The 14,040-nt window shown below is 40.7% G+C and overlaps 1 protein-coding gene across 2 annotated transcripts in view; it reads left to right on the top strand.

The window, feature by feature from the left end:
• Positions 1 to 11,713: 11,713 nt before the first annotated feature.
• Positions 11,714 to 14,040, top strand: part of hspa9 (heat shock protein 9) — a 29,439-nt gene continuing 27,112 nt past the window's right edge. For both annotated transcript variants that reach the window (XR_014553350.1, XM_083651282.1), the window contains exons 1-2: positions 11,714 to 11,999; positions 13,103 to 13,161. Coding sequence is in view for 1 of the 2 variants with exons in the window: in XM_083651282.1 (XP_083507408.1) it covers positions 11,919 to 11,999; positions 13,103 to 13,161 (140 nt within the window). In the remaining variant the exon portion in view is untranslated. The remainder of the gene's footprint in view (positions 12,000 to 13,102; positions 13,162 to 14,040) is intronic.

Below are 14,040 nucleotides of genomic sequence, written 5' to 3'. Positions count from 1 at the left end.
CTGGGTAAGCCTACAAAAATATGTCATCCCTGCAGTGCTGTATTGGAAGAAAAAGAAATCTGAAAAAATAAAAAAAGTAAAATACTCATTGTTCTACATTCCCCAATTGCTTTAAAGGTATAATATGCAACTATTCCCTGTATTTACATTTAAGAAAATCTACATATACACTCCTAAAAAGTAATCCCTCTCTATCATCACTTATGTTATGACCCACTATAGTTGTGTGGTGGTATCTGAAGACGCTCCTGTTTTCAGATGACGTTTTGTCGGCGGAAACCATTTCACAGCCCACGTGGGGGCATGTAGTGCCCAGCCAATAACATTGTGCACAGCAGAGCTCAGCTCCGCAGAGCAGGCTCCAGCCTCCAGCAGACTGTATTATTCAAACACAAATGAAATGCGGCTCCTTTCAAGAGGGTTTTGCGAGGTGTTTGGAACTTATACCAAGGTGTGTGTGTGTGTGTGTGTGTGTGTGTGTGTGTGTGTGTGTGTGTGTGTGTGTGTGTGTGTGTGTGTGTGTGTGTGTGTATTATTTACTGGAACCCCCTCAAGGACCCCTGGTTGTCCCCGGACCCAATGTTGAGAACCACTGTATATCGACAGTGGAGAATCGGGTTGGCTGCACATTCCTCTCCTATAGGCTACAGGCAACATACTGACTCAAGTGTGCTACAGTTTCTTACACCATTATTGTTTTGCCAAATTGTTTGTTCATTAGTTCTGTGTCATTTAGATTATTGCTCTGTGGCACTGTTACTCTTTGCGCGGCTCGTGATCCGCTGGCGGCTCTGCAAGCCTTAATTGCTGGCTCGCAGCCAATTTCATTCAACGTGGAATATTGCAGGAAAGTGATCTGGTGACTTTTTCTGACCAAGCATGTTAATGTTAATGTAAATCATGGCAATACATCCTTTTATATAAAAGGGAGCAAGTGGGCAATGTTTGTCTGTTTCAATTTTTGTCCCACTGATGATGTCACAATGTCTATCTATGTCAGATCACTTTTTTAATGTTTAAAAATATAAAGATGATATCTTAGAGATTTGTGGCTTCTACATGAAGATACAGTATACCATCGTTTCAACACTGGATCAACCGTGGTAACTAAGTCTACATTGGGTGGTTATGACATGGCTAATAATCAAAATCTCAATGGTGGATATGAACGGGAAATACCCTTCCGGGGCATTGACGTCACAGAACGTCACATGACTGTTGAGCTCTATTGGAATTACTTTCCACAGATCTTACAGTCGACTTACTAAGTTGTTTGAGGAAAAAGTCAGCTGGCTGAGTGCATCGTGATGATGAAATATGGCTTTTTTTTTATATTTACAATGGAGTCCTGCTGCTGGGACACTGCTGCATTGGGCACCAACTAAATGGACGAGACTTCTTGTTTTTTTCATAGGATTTGTTGACGGTAATGCATTAAAAAAAAACGCCTTATGCTTTAATACAGGGGTCTTCCATATTTTTCAGCCCAAGGACCCCATCATTGATAGAGGAACAGAGCATGGAAACGTGCCTATAATAACATTTACAATCCAGCACACACAGATATCAGGATATACACTTCTCTTTATTAATATATTATAGATTAAAAAAGCAAGAAGGAGCGAACATGTTTCACATATTGCTTCATCAGATTCACTTTGTAATTATTTTTGTCAAAAGAGTTTATTATTGTCTATGAATGCTTGGAGTGTATTCATTATTATTCTTTTTTGTCTAAAATACAATTTTAAGATTTTCACAAACTACTTTGACAAAAATTGGCGGACCCCCTGCACTAACGCTGCGGACCCCCCATATATAAGAAGGAATCAGGATTTGATCCATGGACCTCACGTTACCATTTGGAAAGCATTCATAAAGGTAAGAGGAAAATTACTATAGTGAGGCAGTCAGCAAGTGGTGTGCAGCCAGGTTTAATTTGAGCCGGGAAGCAGCAGATGGACGCGTGGATGTTATGGATGTAGCAGATGCCCCCCTAAATTACAAAACACTGATTCCTCTCAGAGCTGCTGACAAGAGAGGGTGGTGCGGTCACAGTAAGGTACGTTCAAGAAAAGGTTGTGAGTGTGTGTAAGTGAGCAGGTTGTTTTAGCAGCGGGTGACGTGTAATAACTACAGTGTGTGTGTGTGTGTGTGTGTGTGTGTGTGTGCGTGAGAAAGAGAGAGAGAGTTAGAGATGCTGACAGTGACTTATGTGTATGTTTTGTGTGTGTCAGCACTATTGAATGAATAAGGTACAAATCATGTAGCAGTAAAGATAAATGCTGACTAAAACGCAGATTGCATATTTCTCAACTAAACAAGATTAGTGAGTGAGTAAAGCTTATGCATGGTATAATATGACACGGAACAAGTGCAGATTGTGGCTCATGGCAAAGTTTCTTTCTTTATGAGAAGTGGAAGTTGTGTGAAAAGTGTGAAGATTCATAGGTCCATTTTTGGAAGAACGCAGCGTTTACTATCTTGCATTAGATACTGCTCATTAAAAAACATGTACTACAGGAAATTATTTTCTGCTAAGCATTAAACTTTAATAAGAGTCACATCTCTGACTTTGAAATGGCCTCTTCATGAGTTTAGCTTTAATAGTGACAACACTGTCGTAAAAAGAGGGCCGTTATTAGCTTCATTGCAGCAGTACAACTCCGCTTCCGTTCCATCAGAGATTTTCCCATTCATTTTCTCCATAGATGTTTCAAACAATCCTTATGTAAAGAGATTTAAGCCTGAAACCAAGCCAACCTGCCACCTACTGAATCGTTAGTGACCATAAAACATTTCACTTGGAGCAAAAACAAAACATAAAGGTGGGGGGGGGCATATGTTTTCGATTCCGCCACACCCCCCCCCCCCCACCCCCCCATTTAATTTCCCCCTGCTGTTGAGCTCTATAGTGTTGCGACATAAAGTAGCATATTACAGCAATCTCTCTTTCTTATTAATGGGTACGTTGGCTTGCAAGGTCACAACAATATTCACATTTGCAGGCTGGATTCACACTGTTGCAGTCAGTGTTAGGCTGGATTCACACTGATGTAGTCAGGCTGGATTCACACTGCTGCAGTCAGGCTGGATTCACACTGCTGCAGTCAGGCTGGATTCACACTGTTGCAGTCAGTGTTAGGCTGGATTCACACTGCTGCAGTCAGTGTTAGGCTGGATTCACACTGCTGCAGTCAGGCTGGATTCACACTGTTGCAGTCAGTGTTAGGCTGGATTCACACTGCTGCAGTCAGGCTGGATTCACACTGTTGCAGTCAGTGTTAGGCTGGATTCACACTGCTGCAGTCAGGCTGGATTCACACTGTTGCAGTCAGGTTGGATTCACACTGCTGCAGTCAGGTTGGATTCACACACTGCTGCAGTCAGTGTGGATTCACACTGTTGCAGTGTTACGTTGGATTCACACTGCTGCAGTCAGTGTTACGCTGGATTCACACTGCTGTAGCTACATGCTCATGCTACAGTACATGTACAGTTGCTCGAACTCAGGTAGGGAAGAATAAACATAGAAAGCAAGCTATGCAACCTATGCGGTAGTGTAGCCTAAATTACAATATCAGTGGTAGACAATTGTCTATTGCCTCTAGAATATTTGAGAGAAATTGAATTAATAACACTGATTTGTATTTATTGACTGATTGATTGATTTCATATTAGGCTATATAAAAAATGCCACTGCTCAAATATAAGCTAACAAAATTAAACATAAAGGTGTTCCTTTAGCCTGGTAAAACTATCCTGACCTGATCATGTGACCTCACATTATACAGGTTGGAAAACTGACTGGAGGGGTCCTTTAAGAGCTGGTCCATTCCTTCTGACAAAAACACCTGGCTTATTCAGGTTAAATTCAGGCTGTTAACATGAACCTTTGATATCCCTTTTTCCACGAATAAGCCAATTAACAGGATATTCCTGGCTTCCCTCTTTGACTGAGGAGCTATGTGTCTTCTATATGGGAAAATAATGATGAGCCCAATAGTAAACTGTGCCATCTTCTTGACACTCTTGACAAATAATCTCATGTTACAGTCAGTTACCACTGTGCTTTTCAGCATAATGAATCATGGATGCCAGGGACGCCACTGGAAATGCACTCAGCCCCAGAAATTAACTGGTGATGTCAGCACAGGACACACGGCAATTAAGGAAATCAGGTGTGCTGGGAAAAGGATGGTTCTACTTGAGTTAATAGAGAATGGAAGAAAAATGTTCAACGTTCATCAGGCCTCATTTGTCAAGCATTATGGAACCTAAAATGAAGGCTTGCAGTGCATGCCTATATATGAGTTGCTATTTAAATCACATGTAGTCATTTTAACCAGGTGTCTTATTAGCTGAATATGAGCTCACACAGGATATTCTAACTGAGTTATGATCTGCATTGTGTCAACTCAAAACCAGGTTAGCAAACGTTTTGCCTTGCTGCAGTAGCAGTCGCTGGACTAGTGTCTCCTCTGGTTGGTCAGGGCGCCTGTTCAGCGGGGAGGGGAACTGGGTGGAATAACTTGTTCCTTCCACACGCTACACACGAAACTCCTCTGTGTCAGGTGAAAAGAAGCAGCTGGCGACTGCACATGCCTCAGCGGAGGCATGTGAGAGTCTCAACCCCGTCGGCAGAATAAAACATTGGCATTGGTAACGTCCATTTGAAACAAAGCATTGGCAAAATACGTTTCTGAAATGTGCCATTTTACGTCTACAATCTCGACGTAAATTTGAAACAAATCGCTGGTTTTGAAAACCTTGCTGCTTGTCCAAAATTAAATGCAAAGAAAACATGTTTAGGCAAGAACAAGTAAAACAACTTTGATTATGTTTAGGTGAGTAAAAAACAACTTTGGTTATGTTTAGGTGAGTAGAAAACAACTTTGGTTATGTTTAGCCAAGTAAAACAATTGGTTATGTTTAGGCAACAAAACAGCTTGGTTAAGGTTAGAGTTATGGTTTGGGTTGTGGTTAAAATCAAAAGTTAAAACATGATGTACCTCACTCTCACTCGGCGGTCAAACTGGCACTCTCTCCCTTGTAAGAGGGGGATACAGGCCTGCAAATCCTACCCGTAGACTACTCCCTTATAGCTACCAGTAATGTACTTCAACATGAGACAGTTGTTAGACTCTATGACGTGTATAACGTTAATATTCACATGAATATTCACATGAATATTCTCTAATTTCCCCAAACGTACAATGCCGACATCTTATTCTGGTGGCTAGGCTGGAGAGCCTACAACTTAACCTAGATGGGCAGAGGGGGTGGAGCAACGACCGGCACAGCTTAGACAGGGGAAATTGGCAAGAATGTATAATTTGGAAAAGGGGGTGGGGGTGGGGCTTCTATGAATTCTGGGTGACCACCAGAGCTCTCTGTCCTTTGGAATCTTGCTGAGAAGATTCTGTGGGTAAATGCCTCATGATAACAGGGGGTTATTGCACATTTCATTTGTATTTGGAACTAGAAATATCCCAGTTGAGTGACGTCACACCCGAGTTGACCACATTCTAGTAAAAGAGATGGGAAAACCAAGGTTAGCTCTAGCCAGGCTATTAGCACTAACAGCTAATAACAACACATTTCATGGGATTTTGTGCATATACAAGCACTGTTGCAACATGTCCACACATATAGAAGTTAGACAGTACTGTGTATGCAACTGATTTAATGAGACATAATTAAGACAGAAGTGCTAATAAACAGTATTTACTACAACTTTCACTACTGTCGAAGGGCAGAGCTGCCATCTTGGATTTTGAGGTCAGGGCTGGTGAGGCTCCCCCAAGATAGAAAATCTGAGGTCAGGTTCCTGACCGAACCGAGAGATTCAGTTCCCAATGCAAATGGAATACAGCATTAAAAGCCCAATCAGGCACGGATGTCCATGTTAATGACACATTTATTACTATCATCAGCAACATGTCCACACAGATAGAAGTTAGACATTTCATCATCCTTTCACAAATATAATCAAACACATTGTTCCCAACCTGCAATGCCAAGAAATTCTTTCACATGCTCCTTCTCAATAAACACAAACATGAATTATCTGCTTACCTCTGTTTATTAAACTGTCTTTTCATTACTGATCACAAACGTAATTCTGTGTGTTTGAAATGTGTAAACACATATTAGCTGGTTCCTGGTGGTTTTCATCATCTCTCCATCTCAAATATCCCTTCTCGATTTAGTTGCAACAATATACAATAAAACACCCCCACAGGTGGGCCGATAATAAGACCTGGAAGAATATTGTTGTTGCAAGATTACATTATCTCTCCATCACAATCCAGATAGCAGGAACCCCACTATGGAAATGCAACATTATAATAATTCATTACATGTTGATTGCTGATGTGTTGTTGTTTTGGCTAACGATGATGATATAGGCTTCATTCACTGAACGAATGACACTCCACCAAGTAACCTAGTACCAGGTCACTCAATCAAACCAAAACAAACGAGACTTCTGAAATAATGCAAAAAGGGACACGCAAACAGAAAGCTGAAGCAGAAAATGAATCAATTTAAACCTTCTTCCGTATCAGGAGATGAGTCAATCAAGAACATGTCAATTCAGGGTGAAATGCATTTAATGTGGTCCCTGTTAAATTTGATTTATATGAAATCATGAAATAGTAGGAATATAAACTGAATGCAGCTGAACTATCCCAGAAAGCCGAGACTACTCACAACTTCAAATAATTTGATGGTGAAGACAGAGGGAATAAAAGGAGAACTTGAAAAACAATGCTAATTTATTTTGCAAATGATCTCACACATATCCAAAAACTGCAAACCGTTTTGCAGGCATTCATTTAGTTTGACAGTTACGTTCTGGCAACGCAGTAGTTTCACATAGCCAGACCTATCTCCACAATTTGTTTTAGCGCTGTGCCAGCACTGGAGAAGGTAATGTGGTAACTTGAAGTTACTTGGATTAGCAACTGTAATATAATTACTTTTTTTAAATTGTAATCAATTACATTACTAGTTACTAGGGAAAGTAATACAATTATAGTAATGCATGACTTTACTTACTGCCCAACATTGTTCAGGAGGTCAAGAGAAGGCATCAGAAGAGAGAAGAGATAACAGAAGATAAAAGACATCTTTCCATTGACATTAGTTCTGCTTCCCAGCTGAGCAACATTTGTGTTTAATTCAACAACCATAATATTATTGATCTTCATCTTGTCAAAAATCTCTGTTAGCACTTAAAGCCCCCCTCCAGTGTATTTTGTCATTTTTAAGATATTTCATGGCTTGCTGGGTTGCCCTGGTCTGTTGATTAGCGACAGTGTTTGCCAGTACATTTTGTTGACAAATAACCTTATTTTGAGCTCAAAATCCTAAAAAAATAAGCTGTTGGTAATAACGGGTGATGACGTCAGACATTATGGCGTTAGCGTCTGGCATTAGATAGCTGTTAGCTCTGTGAGCTACCTTAATTATGTGGCAACAAAACGCCACTGAATGACCTGTTTGATATAGGCTGTCAACCAGTTCGAGTCACACTCTTTCCCACCGGCGTTGATATACGTTGGCTAGTTGATATTTCTAACAATATTGTGGCTCTAAAATAACGCTGTTATCGATGCAGGGAGACTGTCATGGCAGCAACTTCCACCGGTGTTTCCAGTCTGTGCACATACAAAGTTTAACAAAGAGAAAAGACACACAGAGAGAACAGTGCTGCAGTCATGGGCTGCAGTGGAATAATGTGTGGAACAAGGCATTAGCTTCAGATCTGATCAAAGTAGCTCTTTGGTGCAAATAACGTATATTGTTAGAGCACGGGCACATGTACGTTTCCATAGATCAATGGTTATACATGTAGGAAAAACTGACTACGGTAATTCTCTTTTCATTCAAATAAAATCTTCAGTGCTGAAAAGACCAAAACTATTCATATCAGTGAGATGATCAAACACTCCTCCATGTTAAGTCCCAGACTTTGTCTCCAACTCTGCTTCAACAGTAATATGGTTCAGTAGTTTGGTTTACAGTGATGTATTCAGCTCTAGTGTGTCTCTATGGCCAGCAGATGGAGCTGTTCTCTCACAAGTCTCAACGGATGCTGCTGCAGAAAAACATATTTTCAGGATACACATCCATAAGCACCACACACTCGACACACTCGCAGGACAGACTGACTATACTTCAAAAGTTAATGTTTATTCCACAACAGAACAGTACCGGTAGATGTGTTTCATCAGGTTTGTCACACCTATGTCTTAGGTGAAGTAGGTAGCATAACCCCAACCATAAGGAAGGATGGCATGCATACAGGGTACATCCAGGACCCAGGAGGTGGTGTAAAAGGAGAAGACCTACCACGCCATCTATGGACCTCGCTGAATCGCCTACGCACTGGGGTCGGCCGCTTCAAGTCATCCCTGAAGAAGTGGGGCCTATCGGTCAGTGCGGCATGCGAGTGTGGCGAGCCTGAACAGACTGCCGAGCACATAATCACCGGCTGCCCCCTATACAGCCCACCCTCAGAAGCCGGCCTCTTCGACTTAGGACCGGAGACGAGGGCGTGGCTGCACGACATGGAGTTGGCCATCTGATAATACACGAAAGAAGAAGAAGGGTGATTTTCCCAACATCAAAAGTGACATTACAGAGAGGCAAACACCGTGTTGCCTGTGGATAACAAGAAAACATAACATAATTATTTATTTTAGTACTGTGAGATTTTTTGATTGATTGATTGATTATTTTATTTGGTCTCCCTTAGGAGAAACTTGTTGTGGACGACAAGCTCAAGCTGCAGCATACAGATAACAGTAGCAGTGATACATACAGAAACACCAGCCCATCACCATGGGCATCAGCACATCTACTATAACATAAAATTTATCATGACAGTTATCATGACATGTGACATCATCCCCACACAGATACCAGTCAAATATGTGAAAATGTTTGGTATAAGTGTCTTTTATAGTTTTTACTGTGCTTTTGCGTGTTTTCTTACACAGACCTATATGTTTGTATGTTTTCTATATGGACTAGGTGTCCACTAATAAAAGTTGATTGATTACCCTAAAACATCAGTGTAACAATCAATCCAAATGACATATTAAAGTGACAATAAACATATTTTAACCATGACTTTAAAGAAAAGTTACATGAAATTCACCTTTAAGTCAAGATATTACAGCACCTCTGCAGCAGGACAGACTGAATTGGGCAGTGTTATACGTAAGGGATAATGTATATTGAGGCGGTGATTACGGGGGAAATAATGACTGACAGGTGGATTGAGCCCGGCGCGTAGCGGAGGGCTTAATCGTTCACCTGAAGGTCATTATTTCCCAGTAATCACTGCCTCAATATACATTATCCCGCTTAGAACACGGCCTACAACTAAATCATTCAATAATCTGACAAAAATAATTATTCAAATATATTTTTTAATAGCGTTTTCAACGACAAAGCGGTTTCATTCGTAATTGGCACACAAGACACCACAGCTGTAACTGGTTGGCCTAATTAGTAGTGGCTTGCTGACAAAAGGCTCTTATCAACTGATTAATCCAGGTGTGGCAGAGCAGCGGTCGGTTGTCGAGAAATAATGACCGGTGAATATTGTTGATTGACCAATCAGAATCGAGTATTCAAGAGAGCCGTGTTCTAATTAAGCAATATCACACGAGAGGGAGTGCATTGTTGGCTAATATTGGCACTGCTGTGATTCGGTCGCAGGCACGAGGCCGCAGGCCGAGTGCCGTAGATAATCACAGCAGTGCCAATATTAGCCAACAATGCACGACCTCGAGTGTGATATTGCTTTTATACAACAGTTCTATTAAACAAAGCTGATTAAAAAAATGACAAAAAGCTGAGAAAATAGATGATTTCTGTATTTATTCCTCCGCCAACAAAAATAGTCCCCCCAGCTTTCCCTTTGCAGAAAATGTAGCCTAATCAGCCTAATTAACTGCAGGCTGTCTACTTTACTACTGTCTACTCTACAGCTGTGAAGCATTTTGTTGATTAGGGCAGCTGTGAAGCGGAGTGATCTACACACAGTGAAGCGCCAGTGCATTATCATGAAATATAGGCACTCGTAGGATCCCTCTTGTCCAATCAAATTGCTCGGCCGGAACTACCTGTTGTATAACTCTTTTTAAACACATTAACTCTGCCCATTACTCCAACCACATGGCACAATCTACAACAATGTAACAAACCTGTAACTTTTTATCTGCATTTTTAGGCCGTTACCTCATCCAAACAAACACTTGTTTAACAATACTCAGAATTACTTTAACGGTAATGTTCAATGTACTTGTTGAATTTGTAATGCTGGTTTACCAGCTTCCAACTTGGTTTGGTCCAATTTGACCTCCAGTGTGCAAGTATAATCAGTTGGGTAATCAAGCCACTAGCCAGCTGTAGCCAGGCTGTCTATTGTTAGCAGTAACAGCTGATAACAACACATTTTGTGGTATTTTGCGCATATAGAAACACTGTTGCAACATGTCCACACAGATAGAAGTTAGACATTTCATCATGCTTTCACAAATATAATCAAATCAAACACATTGTTCCCAATCTACAATGCCAAGACATTATTTCACATGCTCCTTCTCAATAAACACAAACATGAATTATCTGCTTGCCTCTGTTTATTAAACTGTCTTTTCATTACTGATCACAAATGTAATTCTGTGTGTTTGAAATGTGTAAACACATATTAGCTGGTTCCTGGTGGTTTTCATCATCTCTCCATCTCAAATATCCCTTCTCGATTTAGTTGCAACAATATACAATAAAACACCCCCACAGGTGGGCCGATAATAAGACCTGGAAGAATATTGTTGTTGCAAGATTACATTATCTCTCCATCACAATCCAGATAGCAGGAAGCCCACTATGGAAATGCAACATTATAATAATTCATTGCATGTTGATTGCTGATGTGTTGTTGTTTTGGCTACCGATGATGATATAGGCTTCATTCACTGAACAAATGACACTCCACCAACCAAGTAACCTAGTACCAGGTCACTCAATCAAACCAAAACAAACGAGGCTTCTGAAATAATACAAAAAAGGGACACGCAAACAGAAAGCTGAAGCAGAAAATGAATCAATATACACCTTCTTCCCTATCAGGAGATGAGTCAACCAAGAACATGTCAATTCAGGTTTAAATTAATTTAACAGCTGTCTTTTCATTCATTCATTCCAAGTTTCCAATTCATTACAAGAAACGCCAGGGAACTTTTCTTATGGTGCAAATGCTTATTACAATATTCAGGCATTGTTGACAAATCCCTTTATAATGATGTTGAATCTATTAAAAAATGTAATGAAACCCCCGTCTTACAAGCCTACTTGCCTAAAAAGTGAGGAAAAAAAAAGAAAATTACATCATGACCACCGACCTTCACATGCCCACTACGTATAGCTGTCGTCTCCAAGTCCTGCTTACGAACAGGGCTTTGATTATGATAAATAAATAGGTGGCGTTGTTTATCTACTTAAATCTTTATAACCCATATTCTTGCCATGCTACGTCTCCAATAAGTATGGTCCGTTCATAAAAACATATTTCCAAGTGGAAATAAATATTCAGGCAGTGTTTGGACAACCCAACAGGGGTCCTTTAGCGGTGTATGGTGTATGGCTGGTGCAACACACATGTGTTGGATAATTCCAGAAGCAGCTTCGCACTTAGATGTGGCTGTAGAAGACAAGCAACTCCGCTGTATCTGACTGAGCTGGGACGTTATTGGCCTGGAGCCCTGGACTCAGTCCATAAACACGACAGAACCCGGAGCTGCTGTCTTTTAAGCATACCAGTGTGGGGATTTCGAGTGTGTTTCTGACATTTTAAACGCAGTTAGCCTGTTTGTTAGCCTGTTAGCCGAGTTGTCAACATGTTGAGTGTTGCCAAAAGCGTTTCAAGGACTCTGCCGTCGCGCAGTTGCACACGACATGTCTCCTCGCTGATGAAGAAGGTGAGTTCAGTTTATCTGTAAACATTAGTACACCTGCGCACATGTAACATGTGATTACACCAGCGTTAGCTTAACATGCTAACATCGTTAGCTTCAGGCCGGGTTACCTAATCGTGACTGTCAAAATGTCATGTATCGCTAGCTAGCTAAGCGGCCAATGCTAGCTATTGTGCGGTGAGCTTACAAATCCGCATATTAGTGTTTTAACGTAACGAAGGCTTTGGCTCGTTGTTTAGCATGGCGTGTGGGAAACTTCAGATGGCTGAGGCTAGGCTAACGCTCAGTGTGACGTTACACATTATATTCTGTCGTCTAGTAACCTGCTGTCATCGACCTGGTTAAAGCGTTTTATTGCAAATATGTAGGGTAATGTTGTTGGTTGATATGTCAATGAGCTCTTTAATCTAACCACCCAATTGGAATGTGTGTTTTGAGTGAGATGGTCTATTTCAATTCATAGTAGACTGTATCATTGACCTTCAGTGTTGTGTCCCCGCCCCCCACATGTTGCCACATTCTTACATGATGTTCACGCTTGAGAATATACATTTCTGTTTGATATTTTTTGGCAGGCTAACGTTACATAGTTTTAATGTTATAGTTTTTTTTTCTCCAAATTCTCCCAAGTAACGTTAGGCCTAATCGATGGTGTTACATTCTGCTACATAAGGTTCCATTGTGTCGCCGGATTTGGATGTTGAATGTGATTTTGAGTTACTTTGATCTCTTACGCATTTCTACTGCTGTTAACTTTTGGCTATACATGTTTCCCCTGTTTTTCTTCCCTGCACCTTTAGTTCACTGGAAGGCTGACACTCTAAAACATCAGTATACTATAGAAGTTTCAATACATTTTACATGGTTGTCGTCTTGTCTATACACGGTCCCTAGCTGTCTTATGTTAGTGGTTACTTCAAAATCTGTCTGAATTCAAATCTGCTGTTATCAGTTTACTGACAGTAAGCACAGAAAATTATTAATTATTTGGTGTGGCATATATGGGAACATGGCACAATACTTAATACATTAACCTATATTCTGCCATGTCCATTCATGTTATACTTGCTTATTCATGCATTCATTGGGTTCTGATGTTTTCTTAGGCATGCTGGAATGGCTTCCAATCTGATGCTCTCCGAGCCCTGTCCAGGAGGAACTATGCGTGAGTACCAGCACAGAAATACAGAAATTGTCTAAAAATGTGTGAAATGCATTTGTAGCAGGCTAGAAGATGCTTCTTTGCTTTCAGGAATATAAGACTGTAAATACATTAAGAAAGAGCAATTGTATCCCTTGTGGCAAAATCTGAGGAAAAACACATTTAGAAGCCCAATCCAGAATAAAACAAGCTAACAAACTAATAAACAATACACAAATCACCAGTTACCTACCCTAGCGAACAGCAGTATGAAGGGGGCTTTCAAGTGGGCACCTTCATTCACCGATGTTTCATTAAGTTAGGCCCACGACACCTCAAGAAGGCTTAACGGTGTAATCCAGCGTCCTGGAAACACCCCCCTCCATGCTAGCACCGCACAACTGCATATTACCTCACCATCTAAGCCTAGCTAGCTATCCAGGTCGGTTCGGTATGACATTCTTAACACATTCACTGCCAACAGTTTTATTTTTTACTGTAGGTAGCTTCTGCCAAGGTTTTTTTTGAGGACTCTGGCTCATCTTTCAAGAGCCGAGGATTATTTTCTGCTAGGAATTTGTGAACACAAAATATCTCAAAAGAACTACCGTAATAAAATGTGTGCTTTCTCTGTCTAAAAGAGTTAGTTTGTAGAGTTAGTAGTTATGTAGGCATTAGCAGTTGAATACAGCATGGTTTCAGCGTCTGAGAAGGAAAGCTGAGATAATTGCATTTTTGTGAAATTCGATAGAACAGGCAGAACAGTCACTTTAACCATTTATTTTTGGCATCAGTAAGACATCAGACATATAAACAATTAGTTCTGAACAGTAATTTCCTCCATAACAGCACCCCCACCCCCCTCTCCTTCAAACTCCTCCCTCCGTGGGTCCGTGTGTCACA

Source organism: Poromitra crassiceps (assembly GCF_964638095.1).
Source record: "Poromitra crassiceps genome assembly, chromosome: 15".
Classification (NCBI taxonomy): Eukaryota; Metazoa; Chordata; class Actinopteri; order Beryciformes; family Melamphaidae; genus Poromitra; species Poromitra crassiceps.
This window is presented reverse-complemented; position numbering and strand designations above follow the sequence as displayed.